The following is a 21,894-nucleotide window of genomic DNA, read 5'->3' on the forward strand; positions in this document are numbered from 1 at the left end:
AAAGGAAATTGGATGCACTTGGTCAATTTGTCATAGCAAAGGGGTTGAATACTTATTGACTCAAGACATTTGAGCTTTTCATTTTTAATTATTTTGTATAAATTTCTAAAAACAAAAATTCCACTTTGACATTATGGGGTATTATGTGTAGATCAGTGACAAACATCTAAACTTAATTAGTTTTAAATTCAGGCTGTAACACAATAAAATGTGAAAAAGTCAAGGGGTGTGAATACTTTCTGAAGGCATTTAATGTTACACAGATCATTTTGATGCAGAATGTGGCCATTTGGCCCATCATGCTTGTGCTATATCACCACATTAATTCAATCTATCAGTTTAGCTGAGTACCGATGTCTATTAACATCTTTGTCATGCCTCGATGAACCTTTACCAACGTATTATAAATTCAAGGGGGGAAATTACTTTTTAGTTAATTGTTTCAGCATCACATTTTTTACTGAATGAAGTTAATTCCTTCAACACCAATCCTCTTTTCCTTCTCTCCCCATTCCTGCCACCCTTCCCAACCTCACTTCCTCTCCGATATGTACTGTTCATAGCATATACAGCTGCTAATTGATATTGGAAGTAAACAACTCTAGTTACCCTGGATTATTAATACATCTACATACATCGTTGTTTGTTATCCCTCCAAAATCAATGTAAAACAACTGCAGATACATTCAAAGTACAAAGTAATGATCATACAATGTTCTCTTAATCAATTGGCTAATAGCATACCTAAACCACCACAGTTTCATCCAAATCTGTAACTTAAAAATAAATAATTAAGTCGTTAATCAAATAATTCAATGATCATTGATCAGGTCTTTAAAACAGCTGTTCACCACCATCTCTTATCTTCCCCCATCCAAAACCTTGATCTTTTCTACCCCCGCTAATTCACCCCAGATCCACTTTATTGAAATTCCAACTTCTTTCCTGGAAGTCCTTGCAGTGTCCATATGTTTTATACCTCTCCCACCTCCCCCCAAGCCCTCTCCCTCCTACAGTTATCTCGATGTCCCTGCTCTCAAATGTTGTGTTTGTGTCCTTCCCCCTCTCTCCCCATCTTGTGCACCGCTCCCCTTATTTTGTGTTTTATGTGTCGGTTTGACTTTTTGTGTGATTAATGTTAGCTCTTTCACGAGCCTCGATCTTGTATACAAAAAAAAAAAAAAATCATTCATCGATTAATTGAAAATTAGCCAATTAATAATAACAAGCCGGAGCGAAAACTGAGTACTCCCTTTCAGCGTGCGTCATTGCCGAGCCCCCTTCGGTGCCCGGCAATGACGTCATGCAGCTCCTGGAGATGGCATAGGAAAGGAGTGGTGTGCAATTATTGTTTAGAATTTTGCATTTTAAGCTTTATTTTCTCGCTTGTTGTCATAATTCATTTTGTCTTTGAAATGAAATTTATTTCTGGACCAAATACATGTTTATTCATATTTTTAACGAAATCTGGATGATGAACTGAACATAGATATCTGTTATTGAGGTTTTAGTACATTAAGTTGAAGACCGACTGAACTAAGACAAGATAAGTTCCAATGGGCTCTATTACACCACGTCCTCGAGGCCACTTGGAACCGGGCAGCACTGTGTAAATTGTTTACAACCAATTCCATCGGGCATTGGCGGGACGTTGAGTGGCAAAGTCATCCATTTTAATTTTTTTGGATACAAGATAAGGGTCCTGTATCCGATAAGGATCAGCTTGCCCATAGTCAAGAATGTAATAAAATCGTGTACGAGCTAACATTAATCACAAAAAAAAAACGGACACATAAAACATATGATAAAGGGATGGGGATACAAGATGGGGAGAGAGAGGGAAGCACACAAGTACAACAGCAGAGAACAGGGACATCGGAAGATCTGTGGGAGGGAGAGGGCTTGGGGGAAAGGGGCATGGGAACAAGGGGGTGGGGGGTTCGGAGGGGTATAAAACACATGGACACTGTTAGGACTTCCAGGAAAGAAGTCGGTATTTCAAAAAAGTGGATCTGGGGTGAATTAACGGGGCTACAAAGAGATCAAGGTTTTGGATGGGGGAAGATAAGAGATGGTGGTGAACAGCTGTTTTAAAGACCTGGAGGGAGGAGTGGGATTGAAGGAAGTGGGGGAATTTGTTCCAGAGGCGGGAGAAAACAGGAATGAAAGAGTGAAGGTGAGCAGAGAGTCTGGATTTTGGCAATTTCCCCAGAAGAGGGTTGCTGGCAGATCTTGTGCGACCTGTAGGAGTATTTGGGGGACAGAGCACAGATAGAGCTGTGGGAGCAAGGCCGGAGAGCAGTCGGTAGAAGACAGAAAGACCACCAACCTGCCTGCGGTGAGTGAGTGTAAGGCCCTCACAATCAGCTTCATCGCGGGAGATTCCAATGATTTTGAAAGCTTTGGTTTCAACAGCGTGAAGCCGAGCCAGGAGTGAGGCAGGAGCACCGGCCCAGAGGGGAGAGCAGTATTCCATTGAGCTGCGGATGAAAGCCTTGTATGTGGTGAGGAGCTCAGGTGTGCCAAGGAAGGACTCCGCATGACGGATGATTCCCAGTCGGCGACTGGCTTTGGAGGCCAGCTTGGAAATGTGGTTTTAAAATTTGAATACCAGGGCTGTTATAACTGATTCAGGTTGCATAGAAGCGGCCTTTCAATGTCGTCACAGTGATGTCATCACGCTACTTCATTTCGCCGAGTAAGGAGAAATCTGTAGCGGCCATCCCCGAGTCTGTGCAAGCCGAGTTAGTCTCAGTCCTGACAAACCATACAAGTTCACCTTTTCGCTTTGCGTTGATTGGATGATTCGGCACAGCATCCGTTAAATAATGTGTGACATCATGTGGAAAAAAACGTGTGACGTATTATTTATTGGCAGCCAGAATATGGTGTGAACGCCAAACACGTTCACGGTCACTTCAGGCTCGGTCCCAACTCCCAAGTGGCCTCGATGATGTGGTGTGAACGAGTCCATATTGACATAACTAAAATATAAGGCCCATTGACGGCGAGACACATGCACGGATACATCGTCACAAGGATGCTGACACACCGAGATCAAGCTCCTTTTATATATATTAGATGGAACCCATCAAGTGTAGGTCAACCTATCAAAGATGTTGTCTTCTGGGTTCTGGCACTAGCAGGGACTCGGGGAACAGAGTTCCGTGGAAAAACCCTCCTTTTTGGGGCGGTGTATAGGCTACGAAGCACTGCCTCGTATGTTACCAGAATGTTATGTTTTAACAATGTAAAGGTAAGGCATGGGTGATTGTGAATATGTCAGGTTTGACAATGTGTTCAGCCAGAACTGCATGGGAATAAAAATTCCAGTGGGTGGAGTCTTCTTCCTGCTGATGATGTCGTGGGTGGAGTCAGGCCAGCTGTCCAACCAATGGGTGGAAATAGAGAAACAGGCAGACAGAAAACTGCCGCTACTTTAATATATAGATTACAAGGAATAACTTCATGAATTTGATGCAGGAGAAGGCGATTCGGCCCATCATGCCTGCACTACACCAACACCACATTGAACTAGAGTTCACAGAACACCTCAGCCGGTGCTAACGTAGAATGGCATAATAGTTTGTCAAAGTACTGCTAAACGGAAGGGTTTTGAAAGTGCGAAAAAGGTGATTTGTGTTCTACAGTGTTCAAGAATGTAATAAAATCGAAATAAAATAAAGATTTTGAACGTCGTTGTAGTTTGTTTCGGAAGTTTACCGCCGTTAATCCAGCGTCTTTTACACCACCTTATTTAACACGTTGCATGTTATTTGTGACTTTTATAACGTCCTTTAGAACAGTAAGTTTTCTGTTTGGAATGATTTTAATTATTTTTGACTCCTAGATAGACAGAAAGATGAAAGCTATTGTCTCGCTCCTCTCTGAGCATACGTGATGGGAACAAATGCAGAGATAAACTACTGCTAACCCACAGGTTTGTTTTTCGATTCATGGTCCCATTCGTGGGTAAAATATAACATTCAATTTAAATTAAGTTGCTCCTCAATCATAAACTGACGTTTCTAGACAGACAGATGTGCACTATTTGCTTACCCCTGTTTTTTGCTTCACGTGTCTGATGTGATAAATCCGTCAAACAAACGACTTCATATAATTGGGGGTGTGGGAGGAGGAGTGGAGGTGAGAAGCGTGGGACAGCCTCAGGGACATCGCCTGTGTGTTAAAATATAATAGTCAGGTTCACTATGTTAACAAATATAATTTCTTTCAAAAGTTTGGGATTAGCAAACCTGTACATTTTTGGAATCTTCAGAGAATGGAGAATCTGAAAATCAATGGTGGCATTTGCACAGCCACCTGCATGGCCGCCATTTTGGATTTTCAAAATGGCCGCCATAAAATACATATTTTGCGCGATCTCGGCTTCTAGTCAACCTAGAGACTTAAATAAATATGCTAATCCTATGTTTTCTGGGTCAAGGAATCCAATAAAGGCCTCAAAATAGTGCTCAGGATTATAGAAAAGCAACAAACAAAGGTAATTGAAAACCATTGTCTTTATATTTGTGATATAACTGTATTACATAATACATGATATTGCAAGTCCTTTGAAGTTATAGGTTGTTATAGGAAGTTATAGGTAGTATCAGATTGAACTATAAGTCCTATACACAGGATCTACGAGGTCTACACCGTTCAGGAATATGCTTTTACAGATCTTCATCACTGTCCTGAGTGTCATTTTCGCAAAGGTTTCTACGCAAATGTAAACATTAATTTTTGGATTCCTCATGCTCTGAATATTCCAAAAATTTATAGTTTTGCTAATCTCCAAAATTTTGAACGAAAAAACATAGTGAACCTGACTATAAATTGGGGGTAAAAAAATGTTCTATTATTTTTATGCATCCGGTGATGAAGTCAATGGAGGCACTATGTTGTCCGTCTGGCTATCCGTCTATCCGTCCGTGCTTCCATGATAGGTTTTGTTTTACCGTGATAACTTAAGAACGTCTGAGGGAGCTGTCAACCTTGGTATAAATAAGTGTGTGTAATGATGAAAAGATGAACTGATTGCATTATGGGGTCAAGAGGCCAAAGGTCAGAGGTCCCATTAGGTAAAGGTTCTTTTCACTGTACTAACTTGTGAAAGTAATGGAAGTTTGACCAAACGATGTATAAATATATATTTTGATGCAAAGATGAACTAATTCGATTTTGGCATCCAAAGGTCAGAGGTCATGTCAGGTAAAAATATGACACTTGAAAACAGCTGAAGGTATTTAAATGAAACTTGGTACAAGTATGTATGATGATATAATAATGTGGGTGGAGGCATATCTGGTCAACCGTTCTAGTTATTAATACATTATATTTTTTTCTTGTATTTTTTTTTGGGGGGGGGGGGGGGGGGAGAGCAGTGGGAGGCGGGGTGGGAGAAGGCAGATTTCGGTTGAAGAATATATAACACCGACCACACACTAACCCTGGACTAAACCTTGTTCCAGACATCACACACAGATGTACACATTCGCCCATCCATACTCAGGCTACCTACAGGTCCAGCCAACATCCGTGCACCACCCTATCACTAATACTTCTAGGTACCTATCTAATTCCAATTGAAACCTATCTACTGTTTCTGCTCCACTACCGAGACTATTCGAAGCATTTACTACCCTCTGAATGTAAGACCCTTGCCATACTCCAGTCCTAACTCTCCTCTTCTTTATTGCCAGGCTGTAACCCCTGGTCCGATCACTGTCTATTCTGCTGAAGAGCTCTTCTGCGCTTATTTTGTCGATACCCTTCATTATGTTTATCATCTCTATCATATCCCCTCATACATGTAGCTGCCTCCTTTCTAATATGTAAAGTCCTGAAGTCCCATTCAGCCGCTCGTCATAGCTGAATCTAGCCAAGTGCGGAATCAATCTAGTAGCTCTATGTTGAACCCTCGCTACCCTTCCTGAGATGTGGTCACCAAAACTGCACACAATATTTGAGATGGGACCTCACTACATTCCTACACAGTGTTAAAACTACTTCCATTGATTTATCGTTTTGATCCCATCTCTATTTATCCATTGACCTCCACAAATAGAACTTAAAACCCTGTTTGCTTTTCGGTATCTATAACTGCCTGGCACTGCCCTGTCTGCTTACCCCCTGTATCTATCACCACCCCGAGATCCTTCTCCTGTGTGACATGCCCTAAGATTGTCCCTTGCTTGATATAATTTCTATTTTCATTATCCTTACCCATCCACAGCACCAATTTATATATTTTTTATGTTAAATTGCATCTGCGAATCTTTTGCCTAATCTATGAAAGTATCTACACTTTCTGAATTTCTGAAAGTATGTACACTTTTTCTCAACTGCAAATTACTAATCAAATCATTGATGTAAATTATGAATAATAATGGTCCTCGTACGGATTATTGAGGTACCCCATGGTCTCACTATCAGCCATGATCTTTCTTCCCCAAACCACATTTCAATGTTGGCCTCCAAAGCCACCCGGCGACTGGGCATCCTGCGACGTACAAAGTCTTTCCTTGGCATTCCTGAACTCCAATCCACTTACAAGTCCTTCATCCGCAGCTTGATGGAGTTAGTGTAGCAGCATAGCAAACCTGTTGTGCATTTTGTGATACAAGTACCAAATTTGGCACAAATGTACATTAATATGTTGCGAACATTTTCAGATATTGGGCCACTTGAAATTCCGTAATTTTTTTTTTCAAATTTTTTCAAATTTCGTAATTTCAAATTTTTCGGGTGACACCGTCACAATTTCGGTCTTCGAGGCCGGCCGATATAGTGGGGCGGCTTAGCCCAAATATTCAAAAGAATTGTGCATTTTGTGATACAAGCACCAAATTTGGCACAAATGTACATTAATATGTTGCGAACATTGTGTGGTCAGCAATGAAGACGAGAGTCTGAATTACATGTATGCAAAAGACCTTGTGAACCAGTGAAGCAAATACACGGGTAAGCATGAATTAAATCTAGGGCATGTTATAATTTCCATGATGTTTACCTCTACACTCAATGGTGGAAGGAGGTAATGTTTTGATCCCAGCTTGTCTGTATGTCTGTTTGTCTGTTAGTCCACAAAATTCCAGACAAAGCTTGTAGTAGTGGTAGTTGTAGTGGTAGTTGTGATAACAGAAATTGTTATATAGAACTGAACTTATATTATTATTATATGCAGAAAATAACTTCATTTCTATATGCCCTGCAGTGGACAGGTTAATTGGTTTATGCACTGAAGGGGTCACCCTGGTGTGCACTGCTGTGTTCTGCCTCACTGAGTTGTTCAGGTATGATGTACTCAGCACAAGCTTCCGGTCGGCCCGGAGGTGGGGGTGCGGGGCCTGTCACGGAACGTCAAAACAAACGGCCTGCCGGGGCCGCCCAAAAGTCGGGCGTGAGGGGCGCGTCCACTAATGGAACGCCTCTCGCTTCCCAGATCGAGGGCCACGTGGTCAGGAGAACCTCGTCCCTTCCTGTCACACTTTGCCTATCGGCCGGCCTCGAAGACCGAAATTGTGACGGTGTCACCCGAAAAATTTGAAATTACGAAATTTGAAAAAATTTGAAAAAAAAAATTACGGAATTTCAAGTGCCCCAATATCTGAAAATGTTCGCAACATATTAATGTACATTTGTGCCAAATTTGGTGCTTGTTTCACAAAATGCACAATTCTTTTGAATATTTGGGCTAAGCCGCCCCACTAAGTACTGCTTTCCCCTCTGGGTTGGCGCCCCCGCCACACACCTTGCTCAGCTTTGCCTCCGTGGAAGCCTTTCAATCACATTGGAACCTCCCACAATGAAGCCAAGTCTATGGGCTTATCACTTCGCCATAGCAAAGAGGTTGGTGGTCTCTCTGTCTTCTACTCCCTCCATTCTGGACTTGGAACCCTCTGCTCTTTCCATGCTTTGTCCCACCCTCCCCCTCCCCAGGTTTCTGTAGAGCACATGTGTTCTACCATCAATCCCTTTCTGGTGAAACCCCAAAGATTCCGAATCACTGCTTACCTCCACTCATTTGTTCCTCTTTTTCTCCACCTGTGGAACCAACTTCCACATTGTCTTCAATCACAATCTTCCCACCAGCTGTTCACCACAATCTCAGTTCACCACCATCCCCCATCCAAACCCATGATTGTTCTACCCCTGTCAAACCCCTCTCCTCGCCCCAAGCCCACCTCCTTCCAAATTTCCATTTTCTCCTTCCTGAGAGTTTGCTTGTGTATCATCTTGCCCACCCCATGTGTCCTCCCCTACCCCTCAATGCCTTCCCACACCTATTATTTGTCCAAGTCATCCTCTATTTGTCCTTTGGCCTGGTGTTGGCTTAGCGGTTAGGGTGCCGGCGTGGGATCCTCCGATCCTGAGTTCGAATCCTGGTTGATCAGTGATCACTGAATTAACACCAGGTGGGTTGACTCAGCCCGTCATCCTTCTGAGGTTGTGCAAATTGAGTACCAGCTCACTGGTAATTCCCTGTGTGTCGCAAGAGGCGACATCTATCCCCCCCCCCCCCCCCATGCCTTCCTCAGCCCCCAAGCCCTCTCCCTCCCACAGATCTCCCGATGTCCCTGCTCTCAAATGTTGTGTTTGTGTGCTTCCCCCTCTCTCCCCATCTTGTCTACCACTCCCCTTATTATATGTGTATGTTCTATTTTTTGTGTGATTAATGTTAGCTCTTCCACGATCCTTGACCTTCTATACCAAAAACATGCACGTTCACCTTGGTGAGAAATCATTGTAAAGAATTGTCTGAGTTTCATTTTTATGCCATATGTGTGCCATGTAGGTGAAGAATCAGAGGCAAGCCTTGGACAACCAAGTATGCTGAGCAGTCCGACTGACCTGGCTGTTTTCCGGCAGTCGCCGGCGGATGCCAACCGCTCTATGCCGTTCCCCATGGACTCTGCAACTACTATCAGCATCTTTGGTCGCTTTGGTGAGGTAGGGGATGTGACAACAATGTTCTGTATCACGTTCAAATGAAGCTGTGAAACTTCGTTACATCTGCAACTTAAGGTGGACGGCGGTTATGTATCCATCCCTGTTTGTTTGTTGCTTGCGAAAGTTGAAGATTTTCAAGTATATTGGTTGTTCGTGTGTTATTACTTGGCCCAAATTTTTTTATTTGCAAGTATGTTGATCAGTCCGGTTTGTGTTTGTGTTTGTTTGTTTGTTTGTTTGTTTGTTTGTTTGTGTGTGTGTTTGTGTGTTTGGCTGTCCGCTCACTTATACTTGCCTGCAGGTCACAATTTGAAACCGATCTTCACGAAACTTCACCAAATAATAGAGTTCGTGATCCGACCAAATCCTATATATTTTTGAGGTCAAAAGTTCAAAATATCAACATAGGCCAAAGGTCAACCACTTTTTTGCATTTCTAAAATCCTCAATTTTCATCTGATTGACTTGAAATTTGAATAGGATTTACATATCGGCTAACTGAATTCAACCACCATCAATTTTTGAGATCATCTTTGGCCAAAAAGTCAACGTAGGCCAAAGGTCAAACACTTTTTTTGAATTTCTAAAATCCTCAATTTTCATTCAATTGAATGAAATGTGAAGAGTATTTTCATATCAGCGAACTGAATTCAACCACCAACTATTTTGAGATCAGCATAGGCAAAAAGGTCAACATAGGCCAAAGGCCAACTATTTTTTTCAAATTTCTAAAATCCTCAGTTTTCATCCGATTGACTTGAAATTTTAATAGGATTTTCATTTCAGCTAACTGAATTCAACCACCAACTATTTTTGAGATCAGCATAGGCCAAAAGGTCAACATAGGCCAAAGATCAACAACAATTTCAAATTTCTAAAATCCTCAATTTTCGTCTGATTCACTTGAAATTTGAATGCGATTTACATATCAGCAAACTGAATTCAACCACCAACTATTTTTGAGATAACCATAGGCCAAAAGTTCAACGTAGGCCAAAGGTCAACCACTTTTTTTGAATTTCTAAAATCCTCAATTTTCATCCAATTGACTTGAAATGTGAAGAGTATTTACATATCAGCGAACTGAATTCAACCACCAACTATTTTGAGATCAGCATAGGCAAAAAGGTCAACATAGGCCAAAGGTCAACCACTTTTTTCAAATTTCTAAAATCCTCAGTTTTCATCCGATTGACTTGAAATTTTAATAGGATTTTCATTTCAGCAAACTGAATTCAACCACCAACTATTTTTGAGATCAGCATAGGCCAAAAGGTCAACATAGGCCAAAGATCAACAACAATTTCAAATTTCTAAAATCCTCAATTTTCGTCTGATTCACTTGAAATTTGAATGCGATTTACATATCAGCTAACTGAATTCAACCACCAATTATTTGTAAGGTCAAAAGGATGCTCTACTGAGTGCCATTCTGCTTCGTTCTCTTTTGCCAAGTGTCGCTCTATGAGTGATTTTCCATTCTTTCTGTCTGTCTGTCTTTCTGGATGTCAGTCACCCACAGGTCACAATTTTAAACTAGTCTTCATGAAACCTCACTAAATGGTAGACTGGAGCCTAAGAAAGTAGCCTATTTCTTTTGAGGTCAAAAGGTCAAAAGGTCAACATGGGCCAAAGGTCAACAACTTTGTCACATTTCTAAAATCCTCAATTTTCATCCAATTGACTTGAAATTTGAAGAGGATTTGCACATCATGTCACTGAATTCAACTACCAATTATTTCGGAGGTCAAGATAGGCCAAAGGCTCAACATAGGCCAAAGATCAACAATTTAGGTGGGATTTCTAAAATCCTCAATTTTCATCTGAGTAATGTGAAATTTGAACAGTATTTGCATATCAGGTCAATTCATTCAACCACCAATTATTTTAATGTCAAATTTGTTTTGGGGATTTTGAAAGTGTTTTTTGACGTCCTTCTTGTTTGTTTTTGAAGAAAATTGAAAGTTTTCATCAGATGTCGGTCTGTCTCATTTGTTTGCATGTTTGTCTCTGAGTCCGATAACTCGCGAACACTCTCAGCTATCTTCGTCAAACTTTACCAGAGGATTCTGAAGGGAAAACGTGAGACTGTCAATGTTATTTGACCATATTTATCAAAGGTCAAGGTGACATTGACGTCATTTGCATAAAACGGATAGACCAAAAGTGTTTTCACTACATAACGTCAAACTTGACATAAATGAGTTAAAAAACATGACCTACAAATGGATGATGGGAAATATATCGTCAAAATGACGATGTTCAAAAGTCAAGGTTCTTTCGATTTTCATCATACCTGTAAGGTACCATACCACCTGACACCTTCTTGTTTGTCTGCTGGCTGTCTTTAAGCAGGGTATCTCAAAAGGTTATGGACAGATTCGGATGAAACTTGGTGGACAGATTGGGTTTGTGACAAGGAAATATTCATTCGATTTTGGTGATGATCGGGATCTGGATCTGGATACAAGGATAGTTTTAGTGATCCTTCACCATTGAAAGACCGAGCCAAAAACGGCCCAATAACCGTATACAGCACAATGTTTCATAAAAATTTGTGGACGACTTATGACAAAACTTTGTGGATGAGTTGGGTAGTTTACCAGAACAATCTGATTAGATTTTGGTTGAGGTCCGGATGCAGATCTGGCATATCAGGCAGGGCATTACTATTATTGGGTTGTTTCACAATCCCGGAGCTTTTCCTCCTCAAAGCCAATTTAGCACGACAATAGCTATGCTTTGCTTTTAGCCTCAGTAAATGTTGAATCCTCATTGAACTCAACTTCGAGAGGTAACTTCATCAGTATTTTCTGTGTGTACTACAAGCAGAAGAGGCTTTGAATGGGCATGGATCCCAGCTATCCATGTGATTAGTGATGTGTGCTTCAGAAGCCGCTTTGCTGATCACTCTGATTCGACTTGATCAAACGAATTTGGCTTACAGGAGCCAATACTTGTGAGTAAACCTTTGCTATAATAGTTACAGATAAATTCCTTCCCTTAACTCGGTGGATTGCCTTCAGCACACTTCACAACTCTGGTATTGGTTGTTTTCAATCCATAGATGAGAGGCATGACCAGAATAGTTTTCTACATAGTTTGATTGTGCATAATTATATAATACACTGAGTTATGTTTTCTTTGATCATGCAAGCTCCTTTGTAGACACAATAATAACTACCCTTTTCATCCATCTTCCTTTTAAAGACGGTAGTGTAGTATTTTATGCTGCATATTCAAGTAGACTTCAAAGAATATATATATATATATATGTGTGTGTATGTACAGTGCATTCAGAAAGTATTCAGACCCCTTCACTTTTTTCACATTTTGTTATGTTGCAGCCGGATGCTGAAATCGTTTAAATTCATTGTTTCCCTCATCAATCCACACTCAATACCCCATAATGACAAAGAGAAAACAGGATTTTAGAAAGTTTTGCAAATTTATTAAAAACTAGAACGCCACTCAGTAGAGCGCACACTCCCGCCGTGGGTGGCCGCTGCTGTGCCCTATCTTCCAATGGTAAAAAAATCCTTCAAAAAATTCCTGGATCCGGAATAATATCCTGAGCTTCACCAAAACCTAATCAATTCTTCCTTATCCCAAGGGCAATCATCCCACCAACTTTCATCCAAATCCGTTCAGAACTTTTCCAGATATCTTGTTCACAAACACACGAACACACGAACACACACACGGACGGACACGATCGAATGCATTACTCCCTGGCGGGAGTAATGAAAAACTGAAATATCACATTGACATAAGTATTCATACCCTTTGCTATGACACTTCAAATTTAGCTCAGGTGCCTCCCATTTCTCTTGATCATCTTTGAGATGTTTCTACACCTTGATTGGAGTCCACTTGTGGTAAATTCAATTGATTGGACATGATTTGGAAAGGCACACACCTGTCTATATAAGGTCTCACAGCTGACAATGCATATAAGAGCAAAAACCAAGCCATGAGGTGGAAGGAATTGTCTGCAGAGCTCAGAGACAGGATTGTGTCGAGGCACAGATCTGGGGAAGCCTACAAAAAAATCTCTGCTGCATTGAAGGTTCCCAAGAGCACAGTGGCCTCCATAATTCTTAAATGGAAGAAGTTTGGAACAACCAGGACTCTTCCTAGAGCTGGCCGCCCAGCCAAACTGAGCAATCGGGGGAGAGGGGCCTTGGTAAGAGAGGTGACCAAGAACCCGATGGTCACTCTGGCTGAGCTCCAGAGATCCTGTGTGGAGATGTGAGAAACTTCCAGAAGGACAACCATCACTGCAACACTCCACCGATCTGGGCTTTATGGCAGAGTGGCCAGACGGAAGCCTCTCCTCAGTGAAAGACACATGAAAGCCCGCTTGGAGTTTGCAAAAAAGCACCTAAAGGACTCTCAGACTGTGAGAAAGAAGATTCTGTGGTCTGATGAAACCAAGATTGAACTGCTTGGCTTCCGTCTCACTGAATGACCCCCTGCCTTAATACTGGTCCTAACTCTCATCTTTACTTTCATGCTATGGCCCCTGGCCCTGGTCCTATCGCTGTCTCTTTTGCTGAAGAACTCTTCTCCACTTGTTTTGTCTGTACCCTTCATAACCTTAAACATATCTTGCATATCCCGTTGCAATCGTCTCCTATCCAAATGTATGAAGTGCTGTCTCCTTCAGCTGCTCCACATAGCCGATTCTGGCTCGGCCAAGAATCAATCAGGTAACCCTACGCTGAACACTCTCAAAGGGAGAGGTTGGGTATGTGACACGGGCAAAATGATTCGATTTTGGTGAAGATCCGGATCCGGATGGGGATCCGGGATTTTTAAAAAGTGATTCTTCACCATTGAAAGATGGAGCATAAATCGATGTATAGCACAATATCTCAAACTGTTATGGATGTATTCAGCCGAAACTTCGTGGACAGGTTGGGTGTTTGACAAGGAAGAGTTGATTCGATTTTGGTGAATTTTAGAATCTGGGTCCGGATCAGAGAGTTTATTAAAGTGAATCTTCACCATTTAGTCATCGGGCTAAAACCGATATCTCAAAAACCTATGGACAGATTCGGACAAAACGTGATGGACAGTTTGGGTGTGTGACAAGGTCGAATCGATTCGATTTTGGTGAAGATGCGAATCCTGATCCAGACACGATAATGAAAAAAATTTAAGTGATTCTTCGCCATTGAGTGATCGGGATAAAAACGATACACAGCACAATATGTCAAAAAGTTGTGGACGACTCATAACCATAACAAAACTTGGTGGATGAGTTGGGTAGGTGACAAAAACAACCCGATTAGATTTTGGTTCAGGTCCGAATCGAGATCTGCCTTTTTTGATCATTTTTTTTTGATCAGTTCTTTAAAAAAAAAAATTTTATCAGTTTTTTAAATCAGTTTCTTTTTTTGATCAGTTTTTTATCATTTTCTTTTTTTAAATCTTTTTTTTTGATCAGTTTTTTTTTTGATATTTTTTTATCAGTTTTTTTTATGTTTCTTTTTTATCAGTTTTTTTATCATTTTCTTTTTTTTGAACTTTTTTTATCAGTTTTTTTATGTTTCTTTTTTCGTTAATTCTTTTTTTTTGTTCATTTTTTAAATCAGTTTTTTTGATCAGTTTTTTATCAGTTTCTTTTTTTAATCAATTTTTTGATCAGTTTTTTATCATTTCTTTTTTTTGATCATTTTTTAATCCGTTTTTTAAATCAGTTTCTTTTTTTGATCAGTTTTTTATCATTTTCTTTTTTTTGATCATTTTTTTTGATCAGTTTCTTCTTTTTTTAATCAATTTTTTAATCAGTTTTTTTTCTTCGATCAGTTTTTTTTAAATCCGTTTTTTTAATCGTTTTGATCAATGGGATACAAAACGTAAACTATTCATCTTGTTGGAGGTTCGCTCTCTACTGAATGTCATTCTAGTTTCATTACTATTCTTACCCATCGCCAGCATTTTACATTTCCTGATGTTAAACGACATCTGCCAATATTTTTCCCAATCCATTAAAGTATGCTATCTCTGCTATCTACCTTACGTGCAAGATTTGTGTTTCTGCAAATCTCGAAAACTTAACCCTACTGTCCAAATCATTGATGTAAATTATCTATCTATAATTCCAGTAATCTCTGTGTGTGTGTGTGTGTGTGTGTCTGTGTGTGTGTATGCGACCGCTGTTTCTCGACAACTACCGGTCCGATATACTTGAAACTTGCCAGGTATATTGCTGGGGACCCGAGGATGTGCCTTTTCAAGGTTTCATATTAATCGGACAAGTAGTTACCGAGCTATGGCGATTTCTTTACCAAACTCCGCAAGCCGTTCGCTTTGGACCAAACCATTTCATGTAAATAGAGGGGGGGGATTGTCACCGTACTCGCAAGCCGTTCGCTTTGGACCAAACCATTTCATGTAAATAGAGGGGGGGGATTGTCACCGTACTCGCAAGCCGTTCGCTTTGGACCAAACCATTTCATGTAAATAGAGGGGGGGGATTGTCACCGTACTCGCAAGCCGTTCGCTTTGGACCAAACCATTTCATGTAAATAGAGGGGGGGGGGGGATATAATTTTAGATATATATATAGTACGGGCATGCCCTAGTGAATAATAATGGTCCCAGTAGTGACGCCTGAGGAATTCCCAACACTTTCATCCTCCCAACGAGACATCCTCCCACTCACAGCTTCTCTTTTCTTCATAAAGTGGACCTAATAGGAACCCGTAATTATTCTTTCCCTTTTTTATTTCATATAAAGATTGTTTGTGACGATTGAACACCCGGGGAAGCTTTATTTGGTGTCTCCCTCCAAGCCATTCAGGACGATTACCTGACATACCATTGCCATGGGGAGTAACACCGTCACTCGTGAAATAAACTACTGTTTACATTATGGTCATCGCGGTGATGACGTAATGACGCAAATGAATACGGCAATGTTGGCCAAACCCCATCCGGATAAAATGGTTTATAAACGAATCCGCATCTATACTATAAGAGAACCGTGTGTGTGTGTGTGTGTGTGTGTGTGTGTGTGTGTGTGTGTGTATGTGTGTGTATGTTTATGCGTGTATGTTTATATGTGTATATGTTTACATGTGTGTGTATGTTGTGTGTGTGTGTGTGTGTGTGTGTTTATGGGTGTGTATGTTTATGCGTGTATGTTTATATGTGTATGTTTATATGTGTATGTTTATATGTGTGTATGTTTATATGTGTGTATGTTTATCTGTGTATGTTTATATTTGTGTGTATGTTTATATGTGTAAGTCTATATGTGTGTATGTTTATGTGTATGTTTATGTTTGTGTGTATGTTTATATGTGTATGTTTATATGTGTATGTTTATATGTGTATGTTTATATGTGTATGTTTATATTTGTGTGTTTGTTTCTATGTGTATGTTTCTATGTGTATGTTTATATGTGCATGTTTATATGTAAGTTTATATGTGTATGTTTATATGTGTATGTTTATATGTGTGTATGTTTATATGTGTGTATGTTTATATGTGTGTATGTTTATATGTGTGTATGTTTGTATGTGTATGTTTATATTTGTGTATGTTTATATGTGTATGTTTATATGTGTGTATGTTTATATGTGTGTATGTTTGTATGTGTATGTTTATATGTGTGTATGTTTATATGTGTGTTTATATGTGTATGTTTATGTGTGTATGTTTATATGTGTGTATGTTTATATGTGTGTATGTTTATATGTGTATGTTTATATGTGTGTATGTTTATATGTGTATGTTTATGTTTGTGTGTATGTTTATATGTGTTTGTTTATATGTGTATGTTTATATTTTTGTGTATGTTTATATGTGTATGTTTATGTGTGTATGTTTATATGTGTGTATGTTTATATGTGTATGTTTATATTTGTGTGTATGTTTATATGTGTATGTTTATATGTGTGTATGTTTATATGTGTATGTTTATATTTGTGTGTGTTTATATGTGTATGTTTATATGTGTATGTTTATATGTGTATGTTTATGTTTGTGTGTATGTTTATATGTGTTTGTTTATATGTGTATGTTTATATGTGTATGTTTATATGTGTATGTTTATATGTGTGTATGTTTATATGTGTGTATGTTTATATGTGTATGTTTATATGTGTGTATGTTTATATGTGTATGTTTATGTTTGTGTGTATGTTTATATGTGTTTGTTTATATGTGTATGTTTATATTTTTGTGTATGTTTATATGTGTATGTTTATATGTGTATGTTTATATGTGTGTATGTTTATATGTGTGTATGTTTATATGTGTATGTTTATATTTGTGTGTATGTTTATATGTGTATGTTTATATGTGTGTATGTTTTTATGTGTATGTTTATATTTGTGTGTATGTTTATATGTGTATGTTTATATGTGTATGTTTATATGTGTATGTTTATATGTGTATGTTTATGTTTGTGTGTATGTTTATATGTGTTTGTTTATATGTGTATGTTTATATTTTTGTGTATGTTTATAAGTGTATGTTTATATGTGTATGTTTATATTTGTGTATGTTTATATGTGTATGTTTATATTTGTGTGTATGTTTATATGTGTATGTTGATGTTTGTGTGTATGTTTATATGTGTATGTTTATATGTGCATGTTTATATGTGTATGTTTATATGTGTATGTTTATATGTGTATGTTTATATGTGTATGTTTATATGTGTGTATGTTTATATGTGTGTATATTTATATGTGTATGTTTATGTTTGTGTGTATGTTTATATGAGTGTATATTTATATGTGTATGTTTATATTTGTGTTTGTTTATATTTGTACGTTTATATGTGTATGTTTATATGTGTGTATGTTTGTGTGTGTGTGTGTGTGTGTGTGTGTGTGTTTATATTTGTGTGTGATTGTTTATATGTGTATGTTTATATGTGTATGTTTATATGTGTATGTTTATATGTGTGTATGTTTATATGTGTATGTTTATGTTTGTGTGTATGTTTATATGTGTATGTTTATATGTGTGTATGTTTATATGTGTATGTTTATGTTTGTGTTTATGTTTATATGTGTATGTTTATATGTGTGTATGTTTATATGTGTATGTTTATATTTATGTGTATGTTTGTGTGTGTGTGTGTGTGTGTTTATATTTGTGTGTGATTGTTTATATGTGTATGTTTATATGTGTATGTTTATATGTGTATGTTTATTTGTGTATGTTTATGTTTGTGTGTATGTTTATATGAGTGTATATTTATATGTGTATGTTTATATTTGTGTGTTTGTTTATATTTGTACGTTTATATGTGTGTATGTTTGTGTGTGTGTGTGTGTGTGTGTGTTTATATTTGTGTGTGATTGTTTATATGTGTATGTTTATATGTGTATGTTTATATGTGTATGTTTATATGTGTATGTTTATATGTGTATGTTTATATGTGTATATGTTTGTGTTTGTGTGTGTGTGTGTGTGTGTTTATATTTGTGTGTGATTGTTTATATGTGTATGTTTATATGTGTATGTTTATATGTGTATGTTTATGTTTGTGTGTATGTTTATATGAGTGTATATTTATCTGTGTATGTTTATATTTGTGTGTTTGTTTATATTTGTACGTTTATGTGTGTATGTTTGTGTGTGTGTGTGTGTGTGTGTTTATATTTGTGTGTGATTGTTTATATGTGTATGTTTTTATATGTGTATGTTTATATGTGTATGTTTATATGTGTATGTTTATTTGTGTAGGTTTATGTTTGTGTGTATGTTTATATGAGTGTATATTTATATGTGTATGTTTATATTTGTGTGTTTGTTTATATTTGTACGTTTATATGTGTGTATGTTTGTGTGTGTGTGTGTGTTTATATTTGTGTGTGATTGTTTATATGTGTATGTTTATATTTATGTGTATGTTTGTGTGTGTGTGTGTTTATATTTGTGTGTGATTGTTTATATCTGTATGTTTATATGTGTATGTTTATATGTGTATGTTTATTTGTGTATGTTTATGTTTGTGTGTATGTTTATATGAGTGTATATTTATATGTGTATGTTTATATTTGTGTGTTTGTTTATATTTGTACGTTTATATGTGTGTATGTTTGTGTGTGTGTGTGTGTGTGTGTGTTTATATTTGTGTGTGATTGTTTATATGTGTATGTTTATATGTGTATGTTTATATGCGTATGTTTATACGTGTATGTTTATATGTGTATGTTTATATGTGTATATGTTTGTGTGTGTGTGTGTGTGTGTTTATATTTGTGTGTCATTGTTTATATGTGTATGTTTATATGTGTATGTTTATATGTGTATGTTTATGTTTGTGTGTATGTTTATATGAGTGTATATTTATCTGTGTATGTTTATATTTGTGTGTTTGTTTATATTTGTACGTTTATATGTGTATGTTTATATGTGTGTATGTTTATGTGTGTGTGTGTGTGTGTTTATATTTGTGTGTGATTGTTTATATGTGTATGTTTATATGTGTATGTTTATATGTGTATGTTTATATGTGTATGTTTATATGTGTATGTTTATTTGTGTAGGTTTATGTTTGTGTGTATGTTTATATGAGTGTATATTTATATGTGTATGTTTATATTTGTGTGTTTGTTTATATTTGTACGTTTATATGTGTGTATGTTTGTGTGTGTGTGTGTGTGTGTGTGTTTATATTTGTGTATGTTTATGTGTGTGTGTGTGTGTGTTTATATTTGTGTGTGATTGTTTATATGTGTATGTTTATATGTGTATGTTTATATGTGTATGTTTATATGTGTATGTTTATATGTGTATGTTTATTTGTGTATGTTTATGTTTGTGTGTATGTTTATATGAGTGTATATTTATATGTGTATGTTTATATTTGTGTGTTTGTTTATATTTGTACGTTTATATGTGTGTATGTTTGTGTGTGTGTGTGTGTGTGTGTTTATATTTGTGTGTGATTGTTTATATGTGTATGTTTATATGTGTATGTTTTTATGTGTATGTTTATATGTGTATGTTTATATGTGTATGTTTATATGTGTATATGTTTGTGTGTGTGTGTGTGTGTGTGTTTACATTTGTGTGTGATTGTTTATATGTGTATGTTTATATGTGTATGTTTATATGTGTATGTTTATGTTTGTGTGTATGTTTATATGAGTGTATATTTATCTGTGTATGTTTATATTTGTGTGTTTGTTTATATTTGTACGTTTATATGTGTATGTTTATATGTGTGTATGTTTATGTGTGTGTGTGTGTGTGTTTATATTTGTGTGTGATTGTTTATATGTGTATGTTTATATGTGTATGTTTATATGTGTATGTTTATATGTGTATGTTTATATGTGTATGTTTATTTGTGTAGGTTTATGTTTGTGTGTATGTTTATATGAGTGTATATTTATATGTGTATGTTTATATTTGTGTGTTTGTTTATATTTGTACGTTTATATGTGTGTATGTTTGTGTGTGTGTGTGTGTTTATATTTGTGTGTGATTGTTTATATGTGTATGTTTATATGTGTATGTTTATATGTGTATGTTTATATGTGTATGTTTATATGTGTATATGTTTACATGTGTGTGTATGTTGTGTGTGTGTGTTTATGTGTGTGTATGTTTATGCATGTATGTTTATATTTGTGTGTGTGTGTGTGTGTGTGTTTATATTTGTGTGTGTGTGTGTGTGTGTATGTTTATATGTGTATGTTTATGTGTGTATGTTTATGTGTGTATGTTTATGTGTGTATGTTTATATGTGTGTATGTTTATATGTGTGTATGTTTTTGTGTATGTTTATATGTGTGTATGTTTATATGTGTATGTTTATATGTGTATGTTTATATTTGTGTATGTTTATATTTGGGTATGTTTATATGTGTATGTTTATGTGTGTATGTTTATGTGTGTGTGTGTGTGTAAAATATATTTTTTATGTATTTATATTTGTGTATGTTTATATGTGTGTATGTTTACATGTGTGTGTATGTTGTGTGTGTGTGTGTGTGTGTGTTTGTAAATTTATATTTATGTGTGTTTATATTTGTGTATGTTTACATGTGTGTGTATGTTGTGTGTGTGTGTGTTTGTCTGTGTTTCACCATTTTTCTCAGATATGGCTGAACGGATCTTTGTCAAACTTTCAGAGGTTCATCAGTGAGTGCTAGGGTGTGTTTTAAGCAAAAATAATTGTAAATTTTTGAAAAAAAAAGAAAGGTCATTTTCGTGGATTAAAAAAAACAATCGCCTTTTGGTGCCTTGCACCTACATGACAGGTGATATTAAAGTATCCCCAATTAGTGTGTGTTTTGTGTGTGTGTGTGTGTGTGTGTGTGTGTGTCATACTACATATACATTTTCCTGATTGGGTGTAGGTAGGGGAGTGTTTTCGGCACCTACAAAAGAAAAACTAGAAAAACAAAACAAATTGATTTCTTCACAATGGCAACAGGATTAGAACAGATCAGCAGGCAACGCGGGGTAGGTACTCCTGCTAGTACAGGAATGAATGAATAATATCCCAATTTCCCTTAACCATGGCACGTGTTTGTGTCGAGGAAAATATGGAAACATCCGCAGCTACAGGTTGATGGGGGAATTATTTTTTTTTGAAGGGAGCCCGGCGTTTAGTATTGCCCCGGGGCCCATTCAGGCTCTCGGAGGCCCTCCATATCACTAATCCAGTCTCCAATCTAGTTAATTACCCGAGTAGATCTTGCCCTTGTAATTCATGCATTGATGTCTACTTGTATCTCTGTCCTGCATGCGATACATGTACAAGCTGGTCCATGAGCCTCAGATCAATATCGGAGCAATTTTTAAACAAAATGAAAATTGTATTTATAATTATTCAACATTTCACTCATTATCATTCGTTTTCCCCCCACAAAATAAAACTGAGGAAGGTGTAACCTCTCCTGAGAAAGATGAAAGACTGAATTATCCATTAGGCTGAAGCAAGTGAAAGGTGC

At 37.2% G+C, this 21,894-nt stretch overlaps 1 protein-coding gene across 2 annotated transcripts in view; it reads left to right on the plus strand.

The window, feature by feature from the left end:
• LOC137430247 (zinc finger protein 385D-like) overlaps positions 1–21,894 on the plus strand; it is a 161,730-nt gene that overhangs the window by 31,768 nt on the left and 108,068 nt on the right. For both annotated transcript variants that reach the window (XM_068120961.2, XM_068120962.2), the window contains exon 2: positions 8,801–8,955. In XM_068120961.2, coding sequence (XP_067977062.1) covers positions 8,836–8,955 — 120 coding nt within the window. In that variant the 5' untranslated portion in view covers positions 8,801–8,835. The remainder of the gene's footprint in view (positions 1–8,800; positions 8,956–21,894) is intronic.

The sequence above is a fragment of the Myxine glutinosa genome, chromosome 6 (assembly GCF_964187855.1).
Source record: "Myxine glutinosa chromosome 6, kmMyxGlut1.1, whole genome shotgun sequence".
NCBI lineage: Eukaryota > Metazoa > Chordata > Myxini > Myxiniformes > Myxinidae > Myxine > Myxine glutinosa.